The 25175-nt window shown below is 37.5% G+C and overlaps 2 protein-coding genes across 6 annotated transcripts; one reads left to right on the top strand and one right to left on the bottom strand.

Annotated features, from left to right (window-relative positions):
- Positions 1-11928: 11928 nt before the first annotated feature.
- On the top strand, positions 11929-18998 carry LOC112034927 (probable lactoylglutathione lyase, chloroplastic). Of its 2 annotated transcripts, XM_024067751.2 has the most exons (9): positions 11929-12178; positions 14248-14452; positions 14596-14720; positions 14856-14920; positions 16159-16371; positions 16496-16543; positions 17671-17778; positions 17907-18047; positions 18678-18998. In XM_024067751.2, the coding sequence occupies exons 1-9, from the start codon at positions 12043-12045 to the stop codon at positions 18717-18719; spliced, it is 1083 nt and encodes a 360-aa protein (XP_023923519.1). In that variant the 5' UTR covers positions 11929-12042; the 3' UTR covers positions 18720-18998. The 2 variants fall into 2 exon arrangements, with proteins under 2 accessions (XP_023923519.1, XP_065631215.1); XM_065775143.1 differs by lacking the exon at positions 18678-18998 and having other exon boundaries at positions 17911-18024.
- Positions 18999-19053: 55 nt separating this feature from the next.
- On the bottom strand, positions 19054-24159 carry LOC112034959 (VAN3-binding protein). 4 transcript variants are annotated; one of them, XM_024067786.2, is made up of 10 exons: positions 22552-24159; positions 22363-22424; positions 21908-22185; positions 21568-21624; positions 21052-21117; positions 20606-20975; positions 20151-20315; positions 19980-20029; positions 19655-19712; positions 19054-19568 (listed from the first exon to the last, which is right to left on the bottom strand). In XM_024067786.2, coding segments are annotated over exons 2-10 (1242 nt in total). In that variant the 5' UTR covers positions 22364-22424; positions 22552-24159; the 3' UTR covers positions 19054-19371. The 4 variants fall into 4 exon arrangements, with proteins under 4 accessions (XP_023923554.1, XP_023923555.1, XP_065631213.1 ...); XM_024067787.2 differs by having other exon boundaries at positions 21568-21621; positions 22363-24159; XM_065775141.1 differs by lacking the exon at positions 21052-21117 and having other exon boundaries at positions 22363-24159.
- Positions 24160-25175: the final 1016 nt, after the last annotated feature.

Here is a 25175-nt window from a genome sequence, read left to right as displayed (position 1 = left end):
GGGATTACTGCAATGTAACATGGGATAAGGCCCTTAGTGTTGTAGGAGTCCATGCAGACTCTATCTGGAGGTAGCCTGGGAGCATATAATATCACTTGGATATCCGCAAAATCCTAGGTGCTGTCTCCTCTCCCTCTGCCCTTGCTCTAGAGACCTCCGAGCAGCCCCTGACTACCCTAGCTGCACTCCCTCTCCCTGAGGCTTCGAAGGGATCCAGCCAAGCTGATGATCAAGGCCAGGGGGCTGAAGGGGCTAAAGACATGGGTAAGGGCAAGGAGAAAAAAGACAAGGACAAGGAAGCTGCACTTAAGACAAAGGACGCAGAGGCCAGGACTAAGGAAGCTGATCCTAAGGCCAAGGACGCTCCTACCTCTCAGCCGAGCTAGAAAGAAGATCTTCCTGCTCCCAAGGCCAAGGCTTAGCACTTAGGATTTTCTTGTAGTTCTTTCTCTCTCTCTCTCTCTTTTTTTTTTTTGGTAATGGCACTCTGTCACTGAATATAATGTACTCCTCTTATTTAATATGAATGCTTTTCTTCTTATCTCTTGCACCTTTACTTTATATACTCTTAAGTTTATTACCTTTGTAAATAACATTGAACCGCTGCTACTCTGTCTCCAATAAAAACTAACAATAACACACTGCAATCAATCTAAGTAATATGACCCAAGTACCAACAATAAATAGGTCTACCACATATTTGTATTGAGAGATGAACATCCTGCAATGAAGGTTGAATCTAGTGTAGGTAGATACATACTTCGTGAAAAATAAAAAGGGGGAGATATTCTTCATTCTACCTAACACTTGGATAAATAATTAAGGACTTTAACTTACTCAAAGCTAAAAATCCAAAGAGTTGGTTATAATCTTGTATCTATTTTGACACTTAGAGAGATGTCATAGAGTGTTAATTTTTCTAAAGTATTTGGTCCGAGGACCCAGGCATGACTGAGGTTCTGTTTAAAAACTTACAAATATGTCATAAAGTGTTAATTTCCCCAAAGCATCTAGTTCGAGGACTCAGGCATGACTAAGGTTCTGTTTAATCACTTACAAAGATGTTATAGAGTGTTAATTTTCCCAAAGTATCGGGTCCGAGGACTCAAGCATGACTAAGGTTATGTTATAGAGTGTTAATTTCCCCAAAGCATTTGGTTCGAGGACTCATGCATGACTAAGGTTCTGTTTAAAGACTTAGAGAGATGTTATAGAGTGTTAATTTTCTCAAAGCATCTAGTCCAAGGACTCAGGCATGACTAAGGTTTTGTTTAAACACTTAAAAAGATGTCATAGAGTGTTAATTTTCCTAAAACATCTGGTCCGAGGACTCAGGCATGACTAAGGTTCTGTTTAAATACTTAAAGAGATGTTATAGAGTGTTAATTTCCCCAAAGCATCTAGTCTGAGGACTTAGGCATAACTAAGGTTCTATTTAAACACTTAGAGAGATGTCATAGAGTGTTAATTTCCCTAAAGCATCTGATTCGAGGACTCAGGCATGACTAAAGTTTTGTTTAAACACTTAGAGAGATGTCATAGAGTATTAATTTCCCTAAAGCATCTAGTCCAAGGACTCAAGCATGACTAAGGTTCTGTTTAAACACTTAGAAAGATGTCATAGAGTGTTAATTTTTCCAAAGCATCAAGTTCGAAGACTCAGGCATGACTAAGGTTCTATTTAAACACTTATAGAGATGTCATAGAGTGTTCATTTTTCCAAAGCATCTGGTTCGAGGACTCAAGCATGACTAAGATTCTGTTTAATCACTTACAAAGATGTCACAGAGAAATAAGTGGTATTTACACAATAAAGAGGCACATGACAAAGGAAACTTTCATTAATAATAATACATTTTCAAGTTGTTACATTCCACAGGCGTGGTATTACATGTTCATCTAGGTCTTCGAGGAAATGTGCTCCTATACCAACCGCCGAGGTGATGCGATATAGCCCCTCCCAGTTAGGCCCCAGCTTTTCCCATACTGGGTTCTTTGCAGTACCTAGAACCTTTCTCAATACCAAGTCACTAGGTGCTAACGGTCTCAGTTTCACATTGGCATCATAACATTGCTTGAGCTTGTGTTGGTAATATACCAATTGGACCATTGCATTTTCTCTCATCTCTTCAATCAAGTCTAAGCTTTTCTCTAGCAATCCGTTGTTATCACTCGGATCAAAGAACTCGTTCTCAGCGTCAGGAATCCAGTCTCTAGAGGGATGACAGCTTTGGCTCCATGAGTCATCGAGAAGGGAGTTTCCCATGTTGACCTGCAGGGTGTGGTTCGGTACGTCCACAGGACATGCGATAATTCTTCCACCCATTTTCCCTTCACATCGTCCAACCTCTTCTTGACTCCGCTTAATATGACCTTGTTGACAGCCTTAACTTGTCCATTCCCTTGGGGATAGGTTGGGGTAGAATATCTATTCATGATTCTTAGGTCACAACAATATCTCCTGAAAGATTTGCTATCAAATTAAAGGCCATTGTCCGAAATGAGGGTACAGAGGACCCTAAATAGTGTGACAATGTTTTTCCAAACAAATTTCTTGGCATCCACGTCCCTAATGTTTGCTAAGGGCTCAGCTTCAACCCACTTAATAAAGTAGTCCGTGGCAACGAGCAAATATCTCTTATTTCCCCCTACCTTGGAAAAAGGGCCCACAATGTCTAAACCTCATTGTGCGAATGGCCAAGGGTTGGATAGAGGATTAAGGACTCCTCCCAGTTGGTATATGTTTGGTGTAAATCTTTGACACCGGTCACACTTCTTTACATATTCTTGTGCTTCCCTTTGCATATTTGGTCACCAATAGCCTTAAGTGATGGCTCTGTGTGCCAAAGATTTGCTTCCGGTGTGACTTTCGCAAATCCCTTCATGTAACTCCTCAAGGAGTAATTCTATTACCTCGAGGTGTATGCATAACAGGTATGGCCTAGAAAAGGAGCGTTTATATAATTTTTAGTCCTCGGACAGCCAGAACCGAGGAGTCTTTCTCCGTACCTTGTCTACTTCTAATTTCTCCTTGAGCAAAAGATCCTCCTTCAAGAATAATACCACGGGGTTTATCCAGCTAGGCCTTACTCTAACTTGGTGGACCTGGATCACCTCTCTCTTCACCTCTGTAGGTTTGTACAAATTCTCTACAAAGATGACTTAGGGTAGGTTTTGTGCCAAGGAGGTGGCAAGTGTGGCTAGAGAATTAGCATATGTTTTCACTTCTAGGGATATGCAACAGGTTGAAAGATTCAAACCCTGATTGCAAGTGTCTAACCTTACTCAAGCACTTTTGCATTCTTTCATCTCGGGTTTCGAATTCTCCTTTCACTTGGCCAATGACCAATCTTGAGTCCGAGAACATCTCTACTGTTTTTCCGCCCATTCTTTGAACCATGGTCATTCCCATTAGCAGAGCCTCATATTCAGCTTCGTTATTTGTGGCCAAGAAGTCCAACCCCAATGACTTTTCAACAGTGATCTTTTCGAGGGATACTAGAACTAGCCCCACTCCAGACCCCTTCTGGTTTACCGCACCATCAACATATATTTTCCAGGATATGGGACCTTGTTGGGAGATCATGCCAACCGATTTTTCATCCATGTTTTGCTTCTCTGCTTCTACTTCCATCGAGGATTCAGCAAACTCAGCTACCAAATTCGCTAGGACTTGACCCTTGACAGAGGTATGAGGTATGTATTTGATGTCGAAAGCCCCCAGGATCGTCCCTCATTTGGCAATCCTCCTCGTGTAATCAGCACTTCGGAGTAGAGTTCTGAGCAGGAGCTAAGTTAGGACAACTACCATATGTTCTTGGAAGTAATGGAGGAGTTTACGTGTAGCATGTACCACCGCCAAAATGGCTTTTTCTAGTAGCAGATAATGGACCTCGACCTCATGTAGTGACTTGCTCACGTAATAAACTGGTATTTGTATGCCATTATTGACTCGTATCAAGACTAAGCTTACGGCATGGAGGGCCACAATAATATAAGTAAACAAGACCTCATCCACCTTAGGACTGGATTTGATAGATGGCCAAGAGAGATAATCTTTAAGCTGTTGGAAGGCTAAGGCACACTCCTCGGTCCACTCAAATCCCTTCCATTTGTTCATCAATAGGAAGAAGGGTCTGCATCTATCCACTGATCGAGAGATGAATCGGTTTAAAGCAGCCGTCATTCTGATCAGCTTCTGGACTTCCTTGGGATTTTGAGGTGGTTGTAAACCTTTGATTGCCTTAATCTTATTGGGGTTAACTTCAATTCCACGGTGAGTAACCATGTAACCTAGAAATTTGCCTGATCCTACACCACAAGTGCATTTGGAAGCGTTAAGGCGCAACTTATGCTTCCTTAGAATTTCAAAAATGTTCCTGAAATCTCCCACATGCTCGGACCCTACCTTACTCTTCACCACCATGTCGTCTATATAGACCTTGATACTATTGTCCAACTGTGGTTCAAACATTCTAGTCATCATCTTTTGATAGGTAGACCCTACATTTTTCAAACCGAATGGCATCACTTTGTAGTGGTAGTTTCTAATGGGAGTGATAAAAGATGTCTTTTCCTGATCATCCAAGGCTAATGGTATCTGGTAGTATCCCTGAAAGGCATCTAAGAAACTCATCCGAGGGTGACCCACGGTTACGTCCACTAGTTGGTCTATTTTAGGTATAGGGAAGGTATCCTTTGGGCAAACTTTATTCAGATCTGTGAAGTCCACACATACTCGTCATTTCTCGGTCTTCTTCTTCACCATAACTGTATTGGCCAGCCATTCAAGGCAGAAAACCTCCTTGATAGCCCCTGCCTACTTGAGCTTCTTCACCTCATCTCTAACAACATTAGAGTGATCCTTGAACAAGCGCCAAGTTGGTTTGCTTCTTAGGGGTGACAGATGGGTTAGCATTTAAATGGTGGCAGATGAAACTCGGATCCACCCCCGGGGTTTCGTAAGTACTCCATGCGAATACATCAACATTTCTCTTAAGAAACTCTATCAGCTCTTCCTTCTCTAGAGGAGGAAGTTGAGCTCTGATAAAAAAAAACTTCTCCAGATCATCATCGACAACAACCGTTTCTAAGTCTTCACACTTCGCCTCTTTGGTTGACCTATCGACAGGCAAATCTAAAGCTTTTAACTCCCTTTCAGCAGAGGTCGAGGATGCAGCCTTGGGTTGATGTAAGATGGCAGCTACCATGCACTGCCTAGCTATGGATTGACTCCCAAAAATCTCTTCAATTCGGCTGCCCGACAGATATTTCACCTTTTGGTGTAGGGTAAAATAGACAGCTCCCAATGCATGCAACCATGGTCTGGCCACAATGGCCGTGTAGGGGGAATAAGCATCTACCATGGTGACGTCCACCTCCACCACTTCTGAACCGTCTTGCAAGGGTATCCTAATCTGGCCCTTCGGAATGATAACCTTCCCATTAAAAATTACCAGGGGCGAATCATAAACTGTTAGGTCCTCAAGTCTCAAGTTCAACCCTTTGTACAGGTCGGGGTACATTATCTCGGCCCCATTACCTTGGTCCACCATCACCTTCTTTATGTCATACCTCCCCAATCCTGAGTGTGACCACCAAAGCGTCGTCGTAGGGCTGTATGGTTCCAATCTTATCTTCATCGGAAAAGCTCAATGCCGGCTGGGTACTCACTTTAGCCCTCTTTGACTCAGCATTTGAGTCCTCAGCAGTTAGCTAAGCAACAAACATTACCCTAGAAGGGTAGGACCCAATCCTCCTTAGAGCGGCGAAGATGACGTTTATCATGTCTAAAGGAGGTCTCGAAGGAGCATCTCTCTGGGATTCTTGGCCAGTTTGGTTCCTCTAGCCACTAAAATAATGCAAGAGCTACTTCAACTTCCCTTCTCAGACCAGCTGGTCCAAATGGTCCCATAAATTTCTACAGTCTTCTGTAGTATGTTCCTGGTCCTGGTGATATTGGTAATAGAGGTTTTGATTGCGCCTCATAGGGTTTCCTGCCATCTTGTTCGGTCATTTGAAGAATGGCTCATTCTTAATCTTCTCCAGAACTTGATGCACTGGTTCCCAAAACACCGCGTTAACCATCTGAGTGTTGGCAGACCCTGACTACTTAGCAAAGTCCCTCCGAGGCTTGTTGTTGTATCGATCCGATCTGAAATCCCTCATCTCCTCAGGGATAACCATAGCCTTACCTTTCCCCTACTGTCGGTCTTCCTCAACCCTTTTATACTTGTTGATCTAGTCCATGAGTTGGTGTATGCTAGTGACAGGTTTTCCTGTCAAAGATTTCCTTAAACTGTGCTTGGTTGGGAGGCCGACCTTGAAAGTAATGATGGCGACGTCATCAAAGTCACCATCTATCTCATTGTACATCTCCTAGTATTTATCTGAATACGTTTTCAAAGTCTCCCCTTCTATTATGAACAAGGACAGTAAGGAGTCTAAAAGCTGAGGAACTCTGTTACAAGTGAAAAAACGAGAGCCAAATTCCTGGGTGAGCTCCTTGAAGGAACCTATAGAACCCGCCTTTAAGCCATCGAACCATCTCATTGCCACGGTCCCAAACTGGAAGGGAACACCTTGCATATCAAGGTTTCATCCTTGAAATGGATAGTCATTCTTTGGTTAAAATGACTCACATACTCCACTGGGTTTATTCGACCACTATAGATGATGAACATTGGCTAATTGAATCGCTGAGGGAGTCTTGCCCCTTCAATCCTGCACGTGAAAGGTGATCAGGAAATTTGATTCAAAGCCTTGCTCATAGTGTCACCTCCCAAGCCTTTGCGAGGCGGGCTCTTATACCTAAGTTTGTGATGGTGCTCCTCTTCGTAGGAGAAAGACTCGCTGGGTTGGGTCCTTGTCCTTCGTCTATAACTGGTATCCTCTCTATCATCAGAGGAAACATCGGAGCTGGATGGGGTTCGGTTTCACTGTGCACGGCGCAGCTTTCTTTTCAGCTGGTCAACCTCCAGTTGCAGGGCTCTGGTATCTTCCTCACAAGAGAGATGGCTCTTATCCCAGGGCTAACTTTTATCGGACTGGACAGTACGCACACTCTCCTCTCGATCCCTTTTACGTTTGAGGTTGACAAAAGGATTTTCACGTTGGGATCCTATGGATTCTTCCTGGTGTGGACCTGAATCTACCATGGTTGAATGTTGCACTCCTTATCACCCAAGTATTCTTTTCACAGACAGCGTCAATTGTAAGGACCCGATTTAAACTCTTAGCCCAAAAGGTACATGAACTTAAGCCCAAAAAGTCCAAAACAATAAATTTGTAGAGAATGGATTGGAAAACTGGATTTTAATGAATTAAGCAACAAGTAAACAGATCTTGGTGACAAAGAAAGAGAGATAACAAGCTCTCAATAAGAAAAAATGTCCTCGACGAAGTTCGAGGAGACTGATTTTTATGCATTTGCTTTTGGAGTTTTATTACAAGTCTAGTTCTAGATTGCTACAATGTTTCTCTCTTGATTTTTCAATCCACATTCTTTCAAGAGTCTCTTACATTATATCTCCCCCTCCTAATGATCTTGGTCTTCCATTTGTTGTTCATCCAAGCCACTACTTGAGTACTTGTCCCATCAGACACCCTTTTTGGCTTTCTGTGAGTTGTGGTAGCCAAGACAACACTATTCACGGGTCTTCTCCACATAAATGAGACCAGAAAGTTAGCTACAGGACATTTAATGCGGTGACAACAGTTTTTCCCTGGCTATCTCCTAGCTTCTACTTTCTGGTACACTTAAGGGGTACGTCCTTGCTACTAGAGCTTTAATTCTAGAAGGGCACCTTAATTATTAGGATCTACATCAGATTTGTATCTAGCCTATCCGAGGAGGCATTTCTCCTTAAACTGCCTTCCCATTAATATCATGCTCATGAAGCTATGAGCTTAAACCACTTGTTACTATTTAATCATCCTCAGATCACCCGTGTTCTCGGTCAGGGCCCAATGCCCAACATATCATTTGGGCCCTTATCCCTATAGCACTAATAATAATCATAATATATCCTTAACTATTGTAAAAAAGGTTGTGAAAATTTTTTTTGTTTTAAAGTTAGGACATAATCACAAAAATCATTTTCAAACTAGAAGTATAAAAATATGTTGCGGTTGCTACTTGCTACTTGCTACCAAGTTATCACTAGCTATCTTCACCAATATCATCCTACCACAGCAATAGCATATGAAATGAATCTTTGCAGCCGAAAAAAAAACCTAGCTCTCACATGTCGTACATTGCTCATCATCTTTATTGCGGCTGTGACAAAACAAATAAACAACAGATGGGATCTATCTAGTTACAAGTGCTTGGCACCTATAAATGGACATACTAGGTTAATTATTTATCGTTTTGTTAAGAGTACAGCCATATTGTTCTCTTTATATACCGACATATTTGTACATAGGTTAATTATTTATCATTTTCTTATAAGTAGAACAATATTCTCTTAGAATTTGTTTTATGGCATATAGAAACCGACATATATGTACATAGGTAATTAAATTATTTATCATTTTGTTGGCAAAAATGGGATTTTGCCTTTTTCGCCTAAAAGATATAGCAAAATGTTCATGTTCTGAAACTATCTAGCAAAATACCTCTAGTTTGAAATTCGATTATCTAGAAATCAAGTTTTACATTGAAACTCGATTTTTAGAAAATCAAGTTATAGGCAATCAAAACTTTAAAAAAAAAAAATTATGGAACTCAAGTTTCATGTGAATTTTTCCAAATAACTCGATTTTCATCAAATCAAGTTTCGAAACAGGAGCATTTTGCTAAATAGTTTCAGAACAAAGGCATTTTGCTACATCTTTTGAGTGAAAGAGGCAAATGCCCATTTTGGCCTCATGTTAGAAGTTATTCAGTGTCATTGAGCCTATATGAAGCTTAGAAAACTTTATCCTTCTAGCATTTTCAAATAAAATCCACACAAAAAAAATTCCTAAAATATGTATCTAGCTTTTGCTAAAACTCATACTCATGCCAAACTATGGTGTAAGCATGGTTAGAACTAGGGGAAGGGGTGTTCACGGTGTAGTTTTTTATTATTTTTATCATTGTAGTGCAAGGTGCAATTTAGCCAAAATCATCATCACACCGCATTTTAGTTTTGCAGTCACATGTGTGATGTGGTTTTTGTAAACGATGATGGTGCTGTTTCCAGTAGTGTAGCTTCAAGTACAGTTAACAACGCTTCAGGTCGTAGAGCTCAGTGTTGTATTACAGCTTAACGACTTGTAGTTTAGTCAATATATTGTATAACTGTGTGTAGTTTAGGATAAGTCCTGGAGTGTAATTAGCTACTTTGATGTACACGTGTCTCTGTTCTATTGGACACTAGATAATTCTGTTAGAATAGTATTTTTGGCGCCCAATCAGTTACGATTGGTTAGTATATAAGATGTATATCATGTAATCTATTGAATGTACAGAAGATTCAGTTTTTCTTTCTTCTTCTTCTTCTAGAACACTCTCTTCAAGAACCATAGCTCTCTTTCAGTTTTATATCGTGTATCACAATGTGATTTGGTTGGTTTTGGGTTGGAACATTTTTCATAAATTTGGACTGGTTTTTCCTTTGTTTTGGGCCAAATTTTAAAACATTAAACTGATTTTTTCTTTGTTTTGAGCTGATTAAGAGTAGCCCAACAAGTTTATCAGTGTGAAATGTCTCATCTTTTGTGTGTGTGTGTGTGTGTGTGTGTATGAGTGCGGTGCGATTTTGTATGGTTTTCTTAACACAAAACTGCAAACAGCGCTGCATTGCGCCCTTTTTTCACCTACACCTATGGTACGATGTGGTTACCCCATTTTGTAGGCTATTTTGATTGTTTAGGTGCAGTTATGCTTGGTGAACAATTTCGTGAACTCCCCCAGTTAGAACCTCCAGAGAATGCTTTAATAATGCAAATGCTTTGATCCTACAAATCTGGTCATCTCTTTTCAATAAAAGAACGGAAAAATAGCAAAAAAAAATAGTCTCGACTTTGACAGATTGTACTTTTATATGCCACTAAAATGAGTTTGTTGTGGCTCACTGGCTCCCTTTTGGCTTGGAGTGCTGGGATGAGTGGGTGGGTCCATTGTGCTGTGAAAGATCGCTCTGCTTCACCACACTTTGTCTTCATATATAGTCATGATGACTCCATCTCTTATGGTCCTCTAGCAATAATTGAAGAGCAAAAGCTCCAAATACTTTTGAGCAAGTCAAACTGCTACAGGTCTGCAATGTGTTAATTGGCATGTGGTGAATCAGAAAAGATGGCCATGCATCCACATGGGCATATGCTGGATCCTAGTTGTACAGTCCGTTTTTTAATTTTTGTTTTTGTTACACTTTTCCTAGTGACAATAAACTTTTTTTCTTGGTGATGGCTTATTTACTGGTGAAAATAGAATCGTAAGAAGTGAGAGTTTAGGTGTATGGTCTATTTAGGTAAGGATAAGAAGAAAATGTCCCCAAAATACAAGAGTATACTCTTAAAAAAGGAAGAGGAAAAGACCAATCTATCAAAAGAGGTAAAACTAGGTTATCATGACATATATACCTACCTAGTATGCTAGTCCATTCACTCAAACTCACATGGAAATCAATAATTAACTAATGGAGATCAAGCTTTCATACGATTTGATCATCACAATTCACAACCTTAGTTACTTGCCTAGGAAATGACCATTTTTCTCTCTAATTCCATAATTACTCATTACGATGTGAATTCTACCTTATGTCATCCATGGAGTTTTATGAACATTTAAAAAGACAATTTTGAGCTTGAAAGTGTTATGCCATTTTGCCTTTTTAGAACCTAAAGCCATAACCTATCTAGTTACATAGGAAAAAGAACTCAGGGTTCTTTGTTAACAAAAATTGAGTATGATATAGTACTACTAATACACTCCATAATCATATTTAGGTAAAACTTTAATACAATACATTAGGTTCCCCAATTAAATTTAAACATTTGAATGGATTGAATTTAATTATCTTTGAAATAGACAACACTGTTTTTGTTTTATTAGTCAAGTATTTATATTCAATTGGGAAATCTAACGTTTTACACCTAAGATATTATATTTAAGCTTTACCCATCATATTTGTACCAATTTTCTTTTTAAGTGATTTTATTGGAATACTAATTAGATAATTAAACGTTTAATGTTGATTCATCAACCAAAGATTCACACACAAAGCTTTGACGGTGAGAGGAGGGAGTACTTCTATAGGAATGAAGAATTTCTATCAAGTTCCCAAAATATTTTTTTTGGATTATGTACCAAGAAAAACAAATGTTTCCAAAACTCAGTGTAGTCCATTAAGAATATATAGGAATTTGAACTTTGAACATTTTATTAGAAACCAAAAAAATTACCAATTGATCAAAAGGTCATTGGCCATAATGTTATATATATTAACTTTTCACACTCTTAGATTTTTCAATCTAAGGAACAAAACCCCTAATTCCAGTCTAAATGGTGATTTTAGCATCATATATAATAGATGGGCTTACTGATGATCTCAAAATGTTAAAGCGAATGCATGTGTAGCCTTATCTATATAATATCTAAAAGATGAAGCATAGTATTTATTGTTGTTACACTCCTAAGGAGCCACATTAGCTTTGCATTTTGGTCTACTTCAATCCATTTCAGTCCACTTTGGTCCATTCAGTCCAGTTCAGATTATTTCAGTTCCCTTCAGTCTAGTTATGATCATTTCGGTCCACTTCAGTCTATTTTGGTCCATTTCGGTCTACTAAGTCCACTGCAGTCCATTCGGTTCAGTGCATATATATATATATATATATAAAGAAAGAAAAATACGTGTTACGAAACTCACGTTCTGTGACGACTTTCGTCTTAACAAGTTAATGGTCGCCACAATAAGTACTTTAAATTAAGAACGATGACGGTTCCCTTTTTTGTGTGGAGTGATAAGATAGTGATGTGTCTTGGTTCTTCCACCAGACAGAATTTGAAACGAACAAAGAGCGCAAAGAGCTTTGACAGTAGCAAGAACAATGGCTTCCTTATCAGTTGCTCTAAATCTCTCAACGCCAAGACCTTCTCTTCTACACCCACCATCACCACCCTCTTTGAAATTCTCTCCCGTTCACAACACTTCTCGAAGACTCGCTCTCTTTCAGCTCGGCATTAGTAAGCACCCAACACGAAACCTTTGATTTCTATTTTATTACATTCTGTTTTATTAAATAATTAGAAGAAAAGAAAAAGGAGAACCCATTTGTTGGTTTTTGTTATTTCTGGAGTTTTATGGTATGTTTTTCTGTTTGGTTCACTAGTAATATGAGGAAAAGAAAGAACAGCATTTGTATTTACTTCTGTCTATTTGAAATTTTAAGCTTCTGGGTCGTGTTGATTTATGAAAATGAATTAAATACAACTTAAATTGGCAATGTAGTTATAACAAGGCGAAATGTAGTTTTGCTTGAAGATTAATATGAGGTTAGAATTCCTGTTTTGAATATATATGTGCGTGCGTGCGTGCGTGTGTGTGTGTGTGTGTGTGTGTGTGGGTGGGGGGGGGGGGGGGGGGGGGGGGGGGGGGGCTTGGCTTTGGCTGATATTTTTTGTTTGTGACAATCTTTTCTATGTGGTTCCCTATAAAAATTTGAGATTTTATACAAAGGCTACTCAAATGATGATATATGTGGGTCTATTTGGGAACAGTTTATCTAGTTTTTTGCTGAAAGTGTGCTAAAGTATACTTGTACCTTGAAAATGTGAGAAAAAGTGGAAAAAAAAAAAAAAAAAGGTTTTGAAAAGCTATATATAAAAGCTAAAAGTTGATATCAAACTCACCCACATAGAAAATACGAGACAAGAAAGAGATTATAGAGAATTAACATGGTTCAGCCTTCAAGATCTATATGCCCTTCATAGGTATCTATAGTAGGCTAAATTCAAGACTAACAATACTTGAACTACAAATAGGATAATGATTATTTTTCTTATACTCCAAGTAACATTAGAATTGGTATTTTCCTGCACTCCAAGTAGAATTTAGATACAATAGACTTAGGCCTTGATATCTTTAACATCTCCCCTCAAACTAAAGATAGAAGTTTGAAGACAACTTGAGTTTAGAGAAAGAGTAAGACCTTAAAGGAAATCATTATTGAATTGGATGTGGATTGTACCAGACTGGACCAAATGAAGTGCTGATAACAAGCTAGAACAAAGGCCAAATGCACGCGATGATTGAGGTTTGAATGTTGAGTGCAGTGCACTCCATACCTGTGGCTGTGGAGTCTCTTTATTAGAAGCGTGGTCTGATAGAGATGCACGACTAGAAAGAAAGCCATAAAGGCTATTGATTGAAAGTGTGGTCCAAGTAACGTGAACTTGAAGATGATAGAGACGAAAGAAAGCTAATAGAGGAGGCTACCTATTAGCATGATTTGTAATACTCAGCCAAGGCAGTTGAGGATACAGAAGAAAGATGCACTTGCCCGTTGAATGTAGTTGAAATCGCCAATGTTGTCGTTATGGAGATGACACCTTGGGGAGACTCTAATTGAATAATTCATATAACATATAGAGATATCACTTATCTTTTTTTTTTTTTTTTTTGGACATCAAATAAATAGGGTATAAGTGTGCTGGACAACACCCTTTTCTTCATTAATTATACAAGACTATTCTAACCTCAAAAATTTGTGCTATGGATGACAAATTGATAAAAACTAAAATGGACTATTCAACTGGGTTTTATAATCCTGCTATTTAAAATCATCAACTCCCATTTAGGCTCTAGCAGGTTTGTTTGCTTCTGTAATGACTGAAAAATGTGTTTATAGATTTTTTTTGGTTTTTGTACCTTTTTCTACAGAAAAAATAAATAACTTTTTTTAATGTAAAAAATTAAATTCATTGTATTGTTAATACATTGTTTTGGTTTTTGTTCTCTGAGAGAGAGAGAGAGAGAGATGTCTAAGCAGTGGTTTGAGTGGAGCTGCATAGATCAGTAATGACTGATACACTGATAGGAAATATGATAGCCTAACAAACTCATGAAAAGGAATTAGTTAAACATAATAATATGGGCATAGGCTGTAGCTTTGCTATTATTACTCTTGGTTCAAGTACTAATGATTTGGTATGACGATGAATAACTTTGTTTCAAGCATTATTGATTTTGAATATAGGACGCATCAATTGAATTCTTTTTGCTGTGTATTAATGAACTTTAAATGGTTCTGCAGCTCTCCCACAGGCACAATTATTTAATGCAGAAGCATCTAAGTTGTTAGCAACAGAGGGAAACACAACTAAGGTTGCCACAGCTGGAAATAGTACACGAGAAAGCACCTCTTTCACTGAGGTAGATGCAATGGATTGGGTAAAAAATGACAACAGAAGGATTCTCCATTTTGTCTATAGTGTCGGGGACTTGGACAAGACTATAAAGTACACCTATTTAATACAACAAGTATATATTTGAAAAAAAAAAATGAAGAAAAATTACTTTCATTATTTTATTTTTATACAACAATTACAGTTTCAGTAATGCCTACTTTGCACAGATAGCTAATTGTCTAATTGAGATGTAGATTTTATTCTGAATGCTTGGGAATGAAGTTGTTAAGAAAACGTGACATACCAGAGGATAGATATACAAATGCCTTTCTTGGATATGGGCCTGAAGAATCCAATGTTACTGTTGAACTTACCTACAGTAAGTCATCATCCTATGTCACTTTATTCCAATGCAAGTCTACTTCATCCTTCTAAAAAAACTTGTAGTACACTTCCATACTGTATGATGGCTTCTCTATAAATTTTAAATTTTAAAATTTTACCATGTTGGCAGATTATGGAGTGAACAAGTATGATATTGGAACTGGATTTGGCCATTTTGGTGTTGCAGTTGAGGATGTAAGTTCCTTTTTCTTGAAATGGAGATGGTTTAGTCTCATGCAAACAACAGCAGTGTTGCATTTTTGTTTTATTTACTCAAAAACATCTGCATTCTGCAGACAATGCTTTATCAAGCAATGTTATAAAAATTATTTTTATCACTTCTGTCATCTATATATTGAAAATCATGTTTGTAGGGTCGTTTTTTGTCGTAGCCCAAAAGATATGGGTTCTCCCAGGCCCAACGAACCCAGAACAATAAATTTGTAGAGAATGGGTTGAAGGTTTAGGCGCTCACCGGCGTGCATGAGGCATAAACTACTTTTCTTTTATTGAAAGATACTAAGAACAATTTACAACTGGGGGATGCTCCTCGGACCATGGCCGAGGAGGTTTTTCCTCTCCCAAAAACTCCCTCCCTATTACACTTTTCTCTCCTTTCTTATATATCCCTCTTATCATCCTCCTGTTGATCATCTATTGGCCTCCCTCCTGACCGTCTGTCCCGTCAGAGGTCATATCCGTGCTCAGGGGGCTCACACTAATCGATGTTACCCTGTCAAGGGGTTACATCCTCATTAATACGGCCAGAAGGGTTAGGTGAGCGCATTCAATGCCGAGGTGACAGTCCGCCCAGGGCTTCCCCCTTCTCCGTATTTCTGTTGCCAACGCATGACACTGGGCCCTCTCCTCCTCGGATATTCCAGGAGTCCTTTGGTAGGGTGGTCCTCGTGTTTTTCCAAGGCCTTGGACGCCCGAGGACAGGGTCATCCTCGGACCCATCATGCATCCTCGGCGTGGGCCGTTTGGGCTTGGCTTGGAGTGGGCCAGGGCTACCCGATTTTCTGGCCCCACAATGTTAATTCTGACAACAGCATCTGTGTTTTCTGAAAATGCTCATAACTTCTGTTTTTTTAGCCCCTTATGTGCAAAATATTTTTATCCTGGGGCAGTAAACTGTGAACTTGAGAATTTAGTGCATCTCAAGTTAGAGCATATTTTTGCCAATGATAGTCAAACCTTGAATCTGTTTTACTTGTCCACTATAGGCATTAGTTAGCAAAGAGTTCTGCTAAAAAGAGCTCTCAAAAAGTCGTAATGCTCAATATCTTATGAGGATCTGCCACATGGCATGTGTAATTCACTTCCATGAATTGCAGAATATCTTGAGTCACTTACATTTGATTTACATTTAAATCTTTTGTCAACTAATTTACATTTGATTTACTATGGTTTGCATACAACTACTTGAGTAGGTTGCCAAAACAGTTGATCTTGTAAAGGCAAAGGGGGGAAAAGTTACCAGGGAACCTGGACCTGTTACAAATGGTAGTACAGTGATTGCTATGATTGAAGATCCTAATGGTTATAATTTTGAGCTTTTGGAAAGGGGGCCAACTCCTGAACCCCTGTGTCAAGTGATGCTTCGAGTTGGTGATTTAGATCGCTCCATAAAATTCTATAAAAAGGTGAGTAATGGTACACAGTTTTTAAACATGTTTCTTTATTGAAATTTTAAATGAGTTTATTTCTTGTTTGGCTGTTATGATTGTAACTGACCTAAAGTTTATGCTTTTCTTATTGAATTTAAAGGCTTTTGGCATGGAACTTCTCCGCAAAAGGGATAACCCTGAGTACAAGGTTACTTCACACATCACTGCTAACAAATTCCAAAAATATTTTTGTATGCCTGTGAAATTTTTTTTTTTTTTTTTTTTTATGATAATCCAAATGCATCTGCACACCATCATAATTTGGTTAGACAGCATTGTACAAGTTTTGACTGAAGGTTGTCGTGGCTAATTTCAACATGAACTGCCAAATTCTGGAGCGTCAACTATCTTTACTACCAACCTATTAAGAAGGTGGCTGTTGGGCTATAATGCATGAATAAAAGTATATTTGTTAGTTTGGGGTGAGCTAGGGACTTGTGCTTCAGAGCTTCTTCTACTCATCTCCTTTGAATTTCAGCCACTAAAGCTAAATCCATCATTGCTAAGGAGTAAAGATGATGGCTTATAGGTGTCTAAGCCACCTTAGGAGTTGGAGTACACATTTTGGGATAATCTTGGGGCTTACACTTATTAGCTTCATCAACTCTTCTCATTCTCTCAATTGATTTGGAAAAAACATGGTTGATGTGTTTGGTAGGCCATTTATGTAGATCTATTTGATACTTAATATCTGAAGAGGATGCCCCTACTTAGTTCTGTAGTGTTAAATACTGCTTTGTCTTTGAATCTTATTCCTGTTAAGCTCCCCCCACATTTGCCCCTTGTTTCTTTCTTCCTGGAAAAGGCAATAAGATATCTTTCAGGCAGAAGCTGTGTAGGGTACCCATCTTATAATTCTACATGTCTTACCTTGTTCAAATATAGGTGGTTTGGGGATATTGCCCATGCAATCATTGTTATCTCACGATGTGAATTTTGCAACTGATTGCTATTTTAAAAGGAGACTGCTAAGATAGTTTCCTATTCAATGGAACCATTTTACTCGGTATTGCGGAAAATAAGCCAAGGAGCTTACTAAAAACCTTGCTCTTTGGTTCACCATTCTTAATGTGAGAGCCATTTTCTTGATGAAACACTCTGCACTTCAGTGCAACACTTGTATATTTCGCTATTCATGTTAAAAAGCATAGCTACTTAAAATAAATAAATAAATATAAATAAATAAATAAATAAAAAAGGAAGCATAGTTTGTGCTTTGTATCATTGGAGTTTGCTACTCTACATGATTTGTTTAATTTTTTTCTACTTTTCCAGTATACAAATGCCATTATGGGCTATGGTCCTGAAGATAAGAATGCAGTGCTTGAACTGACATATAACTATGGGGTGACAGAGTATGACAAAGGAAATGGTTATACACAGGTGATTCTCTTCCTCTTACTAAAGCATATTTTACTTTTTGGAAATAGAGCAGTTATAAATTATATAGTGCCCCATATGGGGTTCACTCTTGTTATCATATATGCAGACTGATATTTATTTTGTGGCAGATAGCATTAAGCACAGACAACGTTTATAAGAGTGCAGAAGCAATCAAACTATTTGGAGGGAAGATTATTCGTGAACCTGGGCCCTTGCCAGGTATCAACACCAAGATCACCGCTTGTTTGGACCCTGATGGTTGGAAATTGGTAAAAAGCTCTGATTCTTTTAGCTACGATTTGATCAAAATTCTGATGTTACACATTCATAATGAGAAACTGTCATGAATTCTTGCTTTCCTTAGGCTTTGACCACAACATTCTTGAATTTAGTGTGGCTGGACTTATGAAGTCATCTTGCTCATATTTGCTTTGTTACAAGTGGATAACTGTTCAGTTAGCCAATCTTTTTTTTTTGGGAGAGGGGGGCAGGGGGGAGGGTGGGGGAAGTTTAACTCTTTTATATATTATGACTGTCCTCCAATTATGCCTATGACAAAAAAATTATTCAATCCTGTTAAGCTTCATAAATTTCAAGTTATGTCACAAGTCAAGATTTTGGAAAATAGAGTATATTAAAGTTAACTTCACTTTGCATTTCCAATTAAATAATAGATAAATTTTTCACTGACATTGCGTGTATCAATTGGTGGTGCAAGATTTTGTTATGCCATAATAATAAATAAGTTATTATCTGGAGGTTTTACGTATGAAATAAATTTACACATTTGTATAAGCAATAAATGGTTCCAAGAGTATGTTGATTTATTGGGTCAAAATATTGGTCTTCATGATTTGATTTGTTCTCTCCTTTTTTCTATTTGCCTCCTCCTCTTGCAGGTCTTTGTTGACAATATAGATTTTCTCAGGGAACTAGAGTGACCAAATCTTCATGATAGCTGCTACACCTGACTGAATTCATCATAACAATTTTGTCTACAGAATCTCACATTCTTCCAAACTTATATCTCCAGAAGCATCCCATGTGATAACAGGCCGTATCCCAATTTGTTGATAAAATCACTCTGTATATGACTATAACAGTAGATATAAATGCTTTTCTTGCCCATCCAGAATATTATTTATTTATTGGTCATAACTCGTTTATATGGTTTGTAACCTAAAATAATTTTATAAATCGGCACTATTCCTTCTTACTAATCATGAGGGTGAGACATTGTAGAATTGTCATATAATACTTACAACAACAACAATGGAACAACAGCAACAATAACAATAAAACTTCATTATACTCACACCAGGGAGAGAACTTGCACAGATTATTGCTTCAGGAAAGTTACAATCACTCAGATTGTTCAAGTTAGACTTGAACCCCCTTTGATGGATGGCCTAGAGTCCACTATTGCTATAGTGCAGTTGGATCTCCCAGTAACAACAAATAAAAATGTTTATCTTGGCCATCTCTCAACATGAACATAGACATTTGATGTACACAACAAGTTAATTGTTATGATGGTTAAAAAAAATGAAAATCCAATTTTACAGTATTTCAAATTGTAAACTGTTATCAGCATTAGGTTATGTTGGCACGGCAATTCAACATATGCTGGATCCCCTCAGTCCACATGTGTTTATCTCCTTTACTTCTGCATTCAAATTCTATTACTCTGTCAATTGTTTTTATCCCAAAATAAGCCATGTGTTCACTAGCATCTTCCCTCTCCCTTCTGGGCCATGCTGGAGTGTCATTATAGACCCCAGAGACTATACCTGCAATCACAACTTTCTCAACACAGTTGACAGAGGGCAGAAGCAACAACAAATTAGATTATTTTTGGGTCTGAGATTTTGCTTACATTTCTTTGTTTTAGTAAATGTTCCTGCCATGTGCTTGCTTTTCATTTTAGCTACAACCTGTTCTCATTTTCAATTTGAATATGTATTTAAAATGATGATTTATAAAGATAAGAAAAACACACCAGAGAGGGGGGGAAGAACTATGACGAACATCCATATGTTCAATAATTAAGAGCACATGGGTTAATATTTATAGAGGGAAAAAAAATCGTTTTCAACTGGGAAGTTGCTACTAACCAAAAATAAACTCGGGCATTGCTTGGAGCCATTTGATCTATTTTATACTTATATATATAGGTGTATCAAGTCTCTTTGGCTTTTTACCTGCCAATTTGAATTTATGTTGAAAGAAACTCGCTTCCAGTGGAGAGCCCCTGCAATTAACAGTTACATAACAGAGAGTGTCACATTAATATTGCAGCTTATATGAGGTTGATTGATATAATCACAATTCTATCATGGATGGTTCTCGTTAGTACCCTTATATGCATATACCTTTCCTTGTACGTTTGAGAAGCTCTCCTCCTTTAGAAACAAAGTTCAAAGCTGTCAAGATGTTAGGTTCTTTGCCTTCTTCACCCATTTCATCAGCCTGAGCAAAGGTTGCAGCTCCATACCCCTTTTGCAGCCTGGCCCTTAGGGTGGCAGCTGCTCTTAAGGCTGCATTAATTAATGGTTAATTAGATAACATTCCACTGTAACATTTTATTAATTGAAGTTGTCTCCAAAAAGTATACTAATAATCAATGTTATAACATGTTTCTATACAGTTATGTTAGTCATTGTCCATGTGGAGCTTGACTGTGATGCAAGCTAAGTGAGCAGTCTATCTGAAGACTAAGTATAATGCATTTGTATCCTCTTGTCTCTAACTATAGTGAAGTTGTTAGGGTCAAGCTTTTTTTCTTAGAATAATGGAATTTTAAAACACTTGAGAAGGATTTTGATACCTGTAGCTGCTCCAGCTGTTAGGGTCATGATATCTCCGTTAGTCCTTGCATTAATTGCAGAGTTGACTGTTGTTGAGATATGTTTATGATCAGCTCCCATTTCCTCTGCAATCTCAATGCAATGGGATGCTACTAGAGCTGCTGCAGATGCTATTGTTGTAGATATTTTGGAAGGCATTTTCGGATGGGCAGCTGACATATCAGGAGATGCATTTGAAGCTGCAAGTGCCGCAACAGCAGCAGCAACCCCTGCCACAGATACTGCTGCATGCAACTGTGCATTATGGGTTCGGATTTCCTGCTTCTTCCTTTCCTTCTGATCTTTTAACCACCTCCCCATTGTTTTCCCTCTCAGTAAGCTCCTGTATAGCTGCAGAGTAATAACAAACATGAAAATGATGATAATTAGGAAACAGATGATTCTAATGAATATGAGAATGAGATACCCCATTTGTGAGCAGTTGACTGGAAATGAACTCTGGATTGAGTGCTTGATGAAGTAAAAATATTTCCTGCAAAGATTTATTGACTGTGAGGTAATCATGGATTATTCATCCAATCTAATTGCTATCCCCTTGCTGTGTATGTGTTTGGGTGAAAAATTGCAAATCCTGCATTGTTAGCGACCTGTTCTTGATTTATATGTTAAAGGAGAACCTAATAGAACATAACAAAATAACTTCATAATACTCATAACAGACAATTGTGCAGATTATTGTTTCAGGAAAATTATGATCAGACTCATATTGTTCGATTTAGACTTGAACCTCCTTTGATGGAGGGCCAAAGGTCCACTGGAATAGCTACAGTGAGGTTGGATCTCCCAGTTACAAATATGACAGTTATCATTAGTTTTAATAATTCTTGGTTAATTGCCCAATCACAGGAAAAACATGGAAAAACAAGTGGATTGTATCCACAGTTATGCTGCTGCCTCTTGAGAGAGAGAGAGAGAGAGATACCTTCATTTCATCACTGTCTCTTGGTGATATTGGAGGGCTGTCCCCACTTGGTAACTGCTGAAGTAGTTTAACATTTAGATCAAAGACAACGCATACAAAACATGACAAGCAAGATTATATATGATATTTCATTACTCAATGCAGTAAATAACAATATGATCAGATCAAGTGTTCAAAGATCTTCAGTGATTATTGCATATTGTTTTTCTTTAGGCCTCAGTTTTAGGGAAACACTCAAAAGATTTCGTTTTCATACACATTAGAATGGTCTTCTTAAACATATTAGAAGGAAATTAAGAAACCATTTCACTGCTTAAAAAAGGGTTTGCAAGGATCTTACATATTCTTTTGAAGTCATAGAACTTGCATGAGTTGCATCATGTGCTTCAATGCCAATGGAGCTTAATGGTGTCTTCTCAAGAATATTAGAAGCAATATCTGTGCTGGTAAGAGCTTTGGATAGTTCCATCGCCGAAAGACTCCATGATCTGGCAAGAAACTCCATGGACTCAGTTGGAGTTTCAGGTTGGGCAGAAGATACTGGCAGCCACTTTGGTGGAGCATTTTCATCTATGTTCTCCAGCCGATACGACAAGCATTTGGTGACACACAAGCTCACTGACATCAACAATAAAATGGACTTAATGCCCTATATCTTGTCATAATGAAGCTTATGATCATGGAAAGTTAGTTTATGTTTGTTAAAAATTTTTAAATTCTTTTACTTTATAGAGCTAAAATCAATGCTAAGTTGTAAACTTTGCTTCAAAAGCAAGAAGCCAAACAATGCCTTACTTTTCAACACTAATACTTCCACTCAAGTCTTCAAGAGAATGACAAGGCTGCTACTTCTGATACTAAGAAAGCAAGAACAAGATGATGATGATGAAGAGGGAGAAAAGTTAGATATTTAACAAGGGAGGTGAGACTAAGTTGCTTGTTAAATTATTGAACAAATTCAAAGCACTAGAAGTGGAGGTATACGTGGTTCATTCTTAATACGTCTTGAAAATGCTTTTCTTATTTTATAGAGCTGAAATCAATGCAAGAAGCCAAACGGCGCCTTTTCAATTGTAATAAGTGCACACTCAGTTGAGGCTCTTCAAAGATAGTGGCAAGAGTGCAACTTCTAAATAGTAAGAAAGCAAGAGCAAGATGATGAAGACGAAGAACAGTTAGACATTTAATAAGAGGGTGAGTCCAATTGCTTGCTTGTTTCTTTATTGAAGAAAATAAAAGCAATAGAAGTGGAGGTACATGGTACATTCTTTATACTAATTGAAAGGACCCAACTCAAGATCAATCATTCTTGTCTCCAACGTACATGGGTGCTTTTGTTTTCCACTCCATAAAGAGCTAAGACCCATTTTTTCTCAGCTGCAAGATTCATCATGACTTGACTCCGATTTGTCACCACTATCTCTTTTTAAAGTAGGAATTTAAGGGCCTTTTGGTACGGAGTTATATATAATCTTTCAAACAACCAATATATTACATTCTTCTCTAACAAATTTACATAGTATTAGAATAAGAACAGTATTTCTGTCTTTTCCATTTTTTCTTTTTGTGGGGGTGGGGGGGTAGGTAGACTGTTATGCATGTGGGCGTATCTAAAATTTTTTAAAGATTTTATAATGTAAAATTTTAGGTAACCCACATATAAAATAACTCATCTAGACAGATCACATGGGGAGTCTCACATAATAGATGGTCTGAATCCTTCCACTAAAAAAAGTAACGGCACAAACTTTTTTTTTTTTTTTGATCCATTAGAGGCCATTTTGGTCTATGAGATATATTTTAGAGAGGTCTCTCTTATTCTTTTAAGTCCTAAATTATAAAGAAAACGAAATTTATAATCTCCGATCTCAAGCACAAATAGTTCCTAGCTACTAAGTTCTTGATATTTTGTTTATCGCTTGTCTTGCACTCTTTTGCTGTGGTTTTGTAATTTTCTTGAGGATTTTAAAAAATATATATATATATATATATTTATAAATACGATAGCATTTGAACTTATAATGTTTCGCCTCTTGAGAATTGTTTTTTATCATCAAATTAAGACACTTATTGGTAGACAAGATTCAAACTCAAGTCTCTAATTGTTTTTCATTTGAACCAAAAAACAAAAATTTAACTAGAATCCACGTGTCAACTTATCTTGAGACTTGAGTAACACGTGATTCTTTTAAAAAACCATAAATTTCCCCATATCAATTGATTAACTTTTTTTTTTTTGAAGATATCAATTGATTAACTTAGTTGGACTTAATAGAGAAAGGGTTTATACTTTTTTGAGTGATGTTTGAAGAATATTACAAATTGACACATCACCAACCAATTAGATAAAGATATACCTTTTATTTTTTAGTAGTTGAAGTCATTCCAATCACATTAATTACTACATCAATTTGTACGTATTTAATAATTAAATTTATTATACCTTAAGCATTTTTCATAATTTTATATTCTCTCCCCATTCTTTGCCACTTTCACTTTTCCTAATAAAATTAAAAATCGTCCCACTAATGTTATTGTTCTTTCTTTTCTTTTCTTTCTTCTTTTTTTTTTTTTTTTTTTTTTGGTAGAAATGTTATTGTTCTTTCAATATGAAGAAGAAATTTTTTTTTTTTTTTTTTTTTACATGAACAGGGTAGTCTTTATTTTCTGAACCCTCCCATCAATAGGAATTCTTTTTTTTAATAAATCAATTGTTACAAGAAATAGAGGAATAGAATATTTGAACCTGATTATCTTGGCTAAGTTAATCAAATTTTCACAAGAAAGATGGATTATCACATTCTAATCTGGCCAAAATGTATTGAATCCCAAAAAAAAAAGTTCCGACCAAATGTAAACTGAGAAAATATGTTGATAGAGTGCGGCATGCCATCAAAAGATAAGGTAAAAAAATGTTACAAATGCACAAAACACAATTTGAGGGGCCCTTTGGCAGTTTACGAAGCATTCACACTGTGGCTTTAACAAGAAGACAAATTCAAGCAAAGCCTCTGGCCCTACCTTAAACATCTCGTAAATCGTAATAATCTTAAATTTGGGTCAGTTGGTTCGATTTGATGTGGTCAGTTTTTGTGACTTTAAGGCTGACCCAAAAAGTACAGGGTATCTATATATTCTAACTCTTTTATCATTGGCCTAGGTCTTAATCATGTCTCTAAGTGAAAATCGTGTAATAAGGTCACCATATCCTTTAAGTTTTGTAAATCCTGATCGTGATCAATGAACAATGATCAATCACTTCGCCTTTCAACAGACCCTTGTTAAGCCTAATTCTTGCAAGGTTGATTTGGGACAGCTTGAAAATAATTCTGATCCCTTTAGATTCTAAATTTTGTAGGTCGGTTTCACATGTAGGTTGAATATTTTGAACCCACTCTAAACCAACTTTACACATCCCTGAAGATCCATACCCTTGCAGACATGCCCCAGAGAATTTAACACATCCAGAAAGATTGCTCCATTGTTGCAGAGTTAGGGTGAAACTGGGTTTGCAGAAACTACCCAAAAATTATTTTTGCTAAGAGTTGGAGGTTGTATCAAACAAATGACTGGTTCCTTTTTGGAAACCAGTATTTGTCCCCCCAGAT

Source organism: Quercus suber, unplaced genomic scaffold (genome assembly GCF_002906115.3).
Source record: "Quercus suber isolate HL8 unplaced genomic scaffold, Cork oak 2.0 scaffold_105, whole genome shotgun sequence".
Classification (NCBI taxonomy): Eukaryota; Viridiplantae; Streptophyta; class Magnoliopsida; order Fagales; family Fagaceae; genus Quercus; species Quercus suber.
The sequence above is the reverse complement of the archived record's forward strand: the minus strand, read 5'-3'. Positions and strand labels throughout refer to the sequence as shown.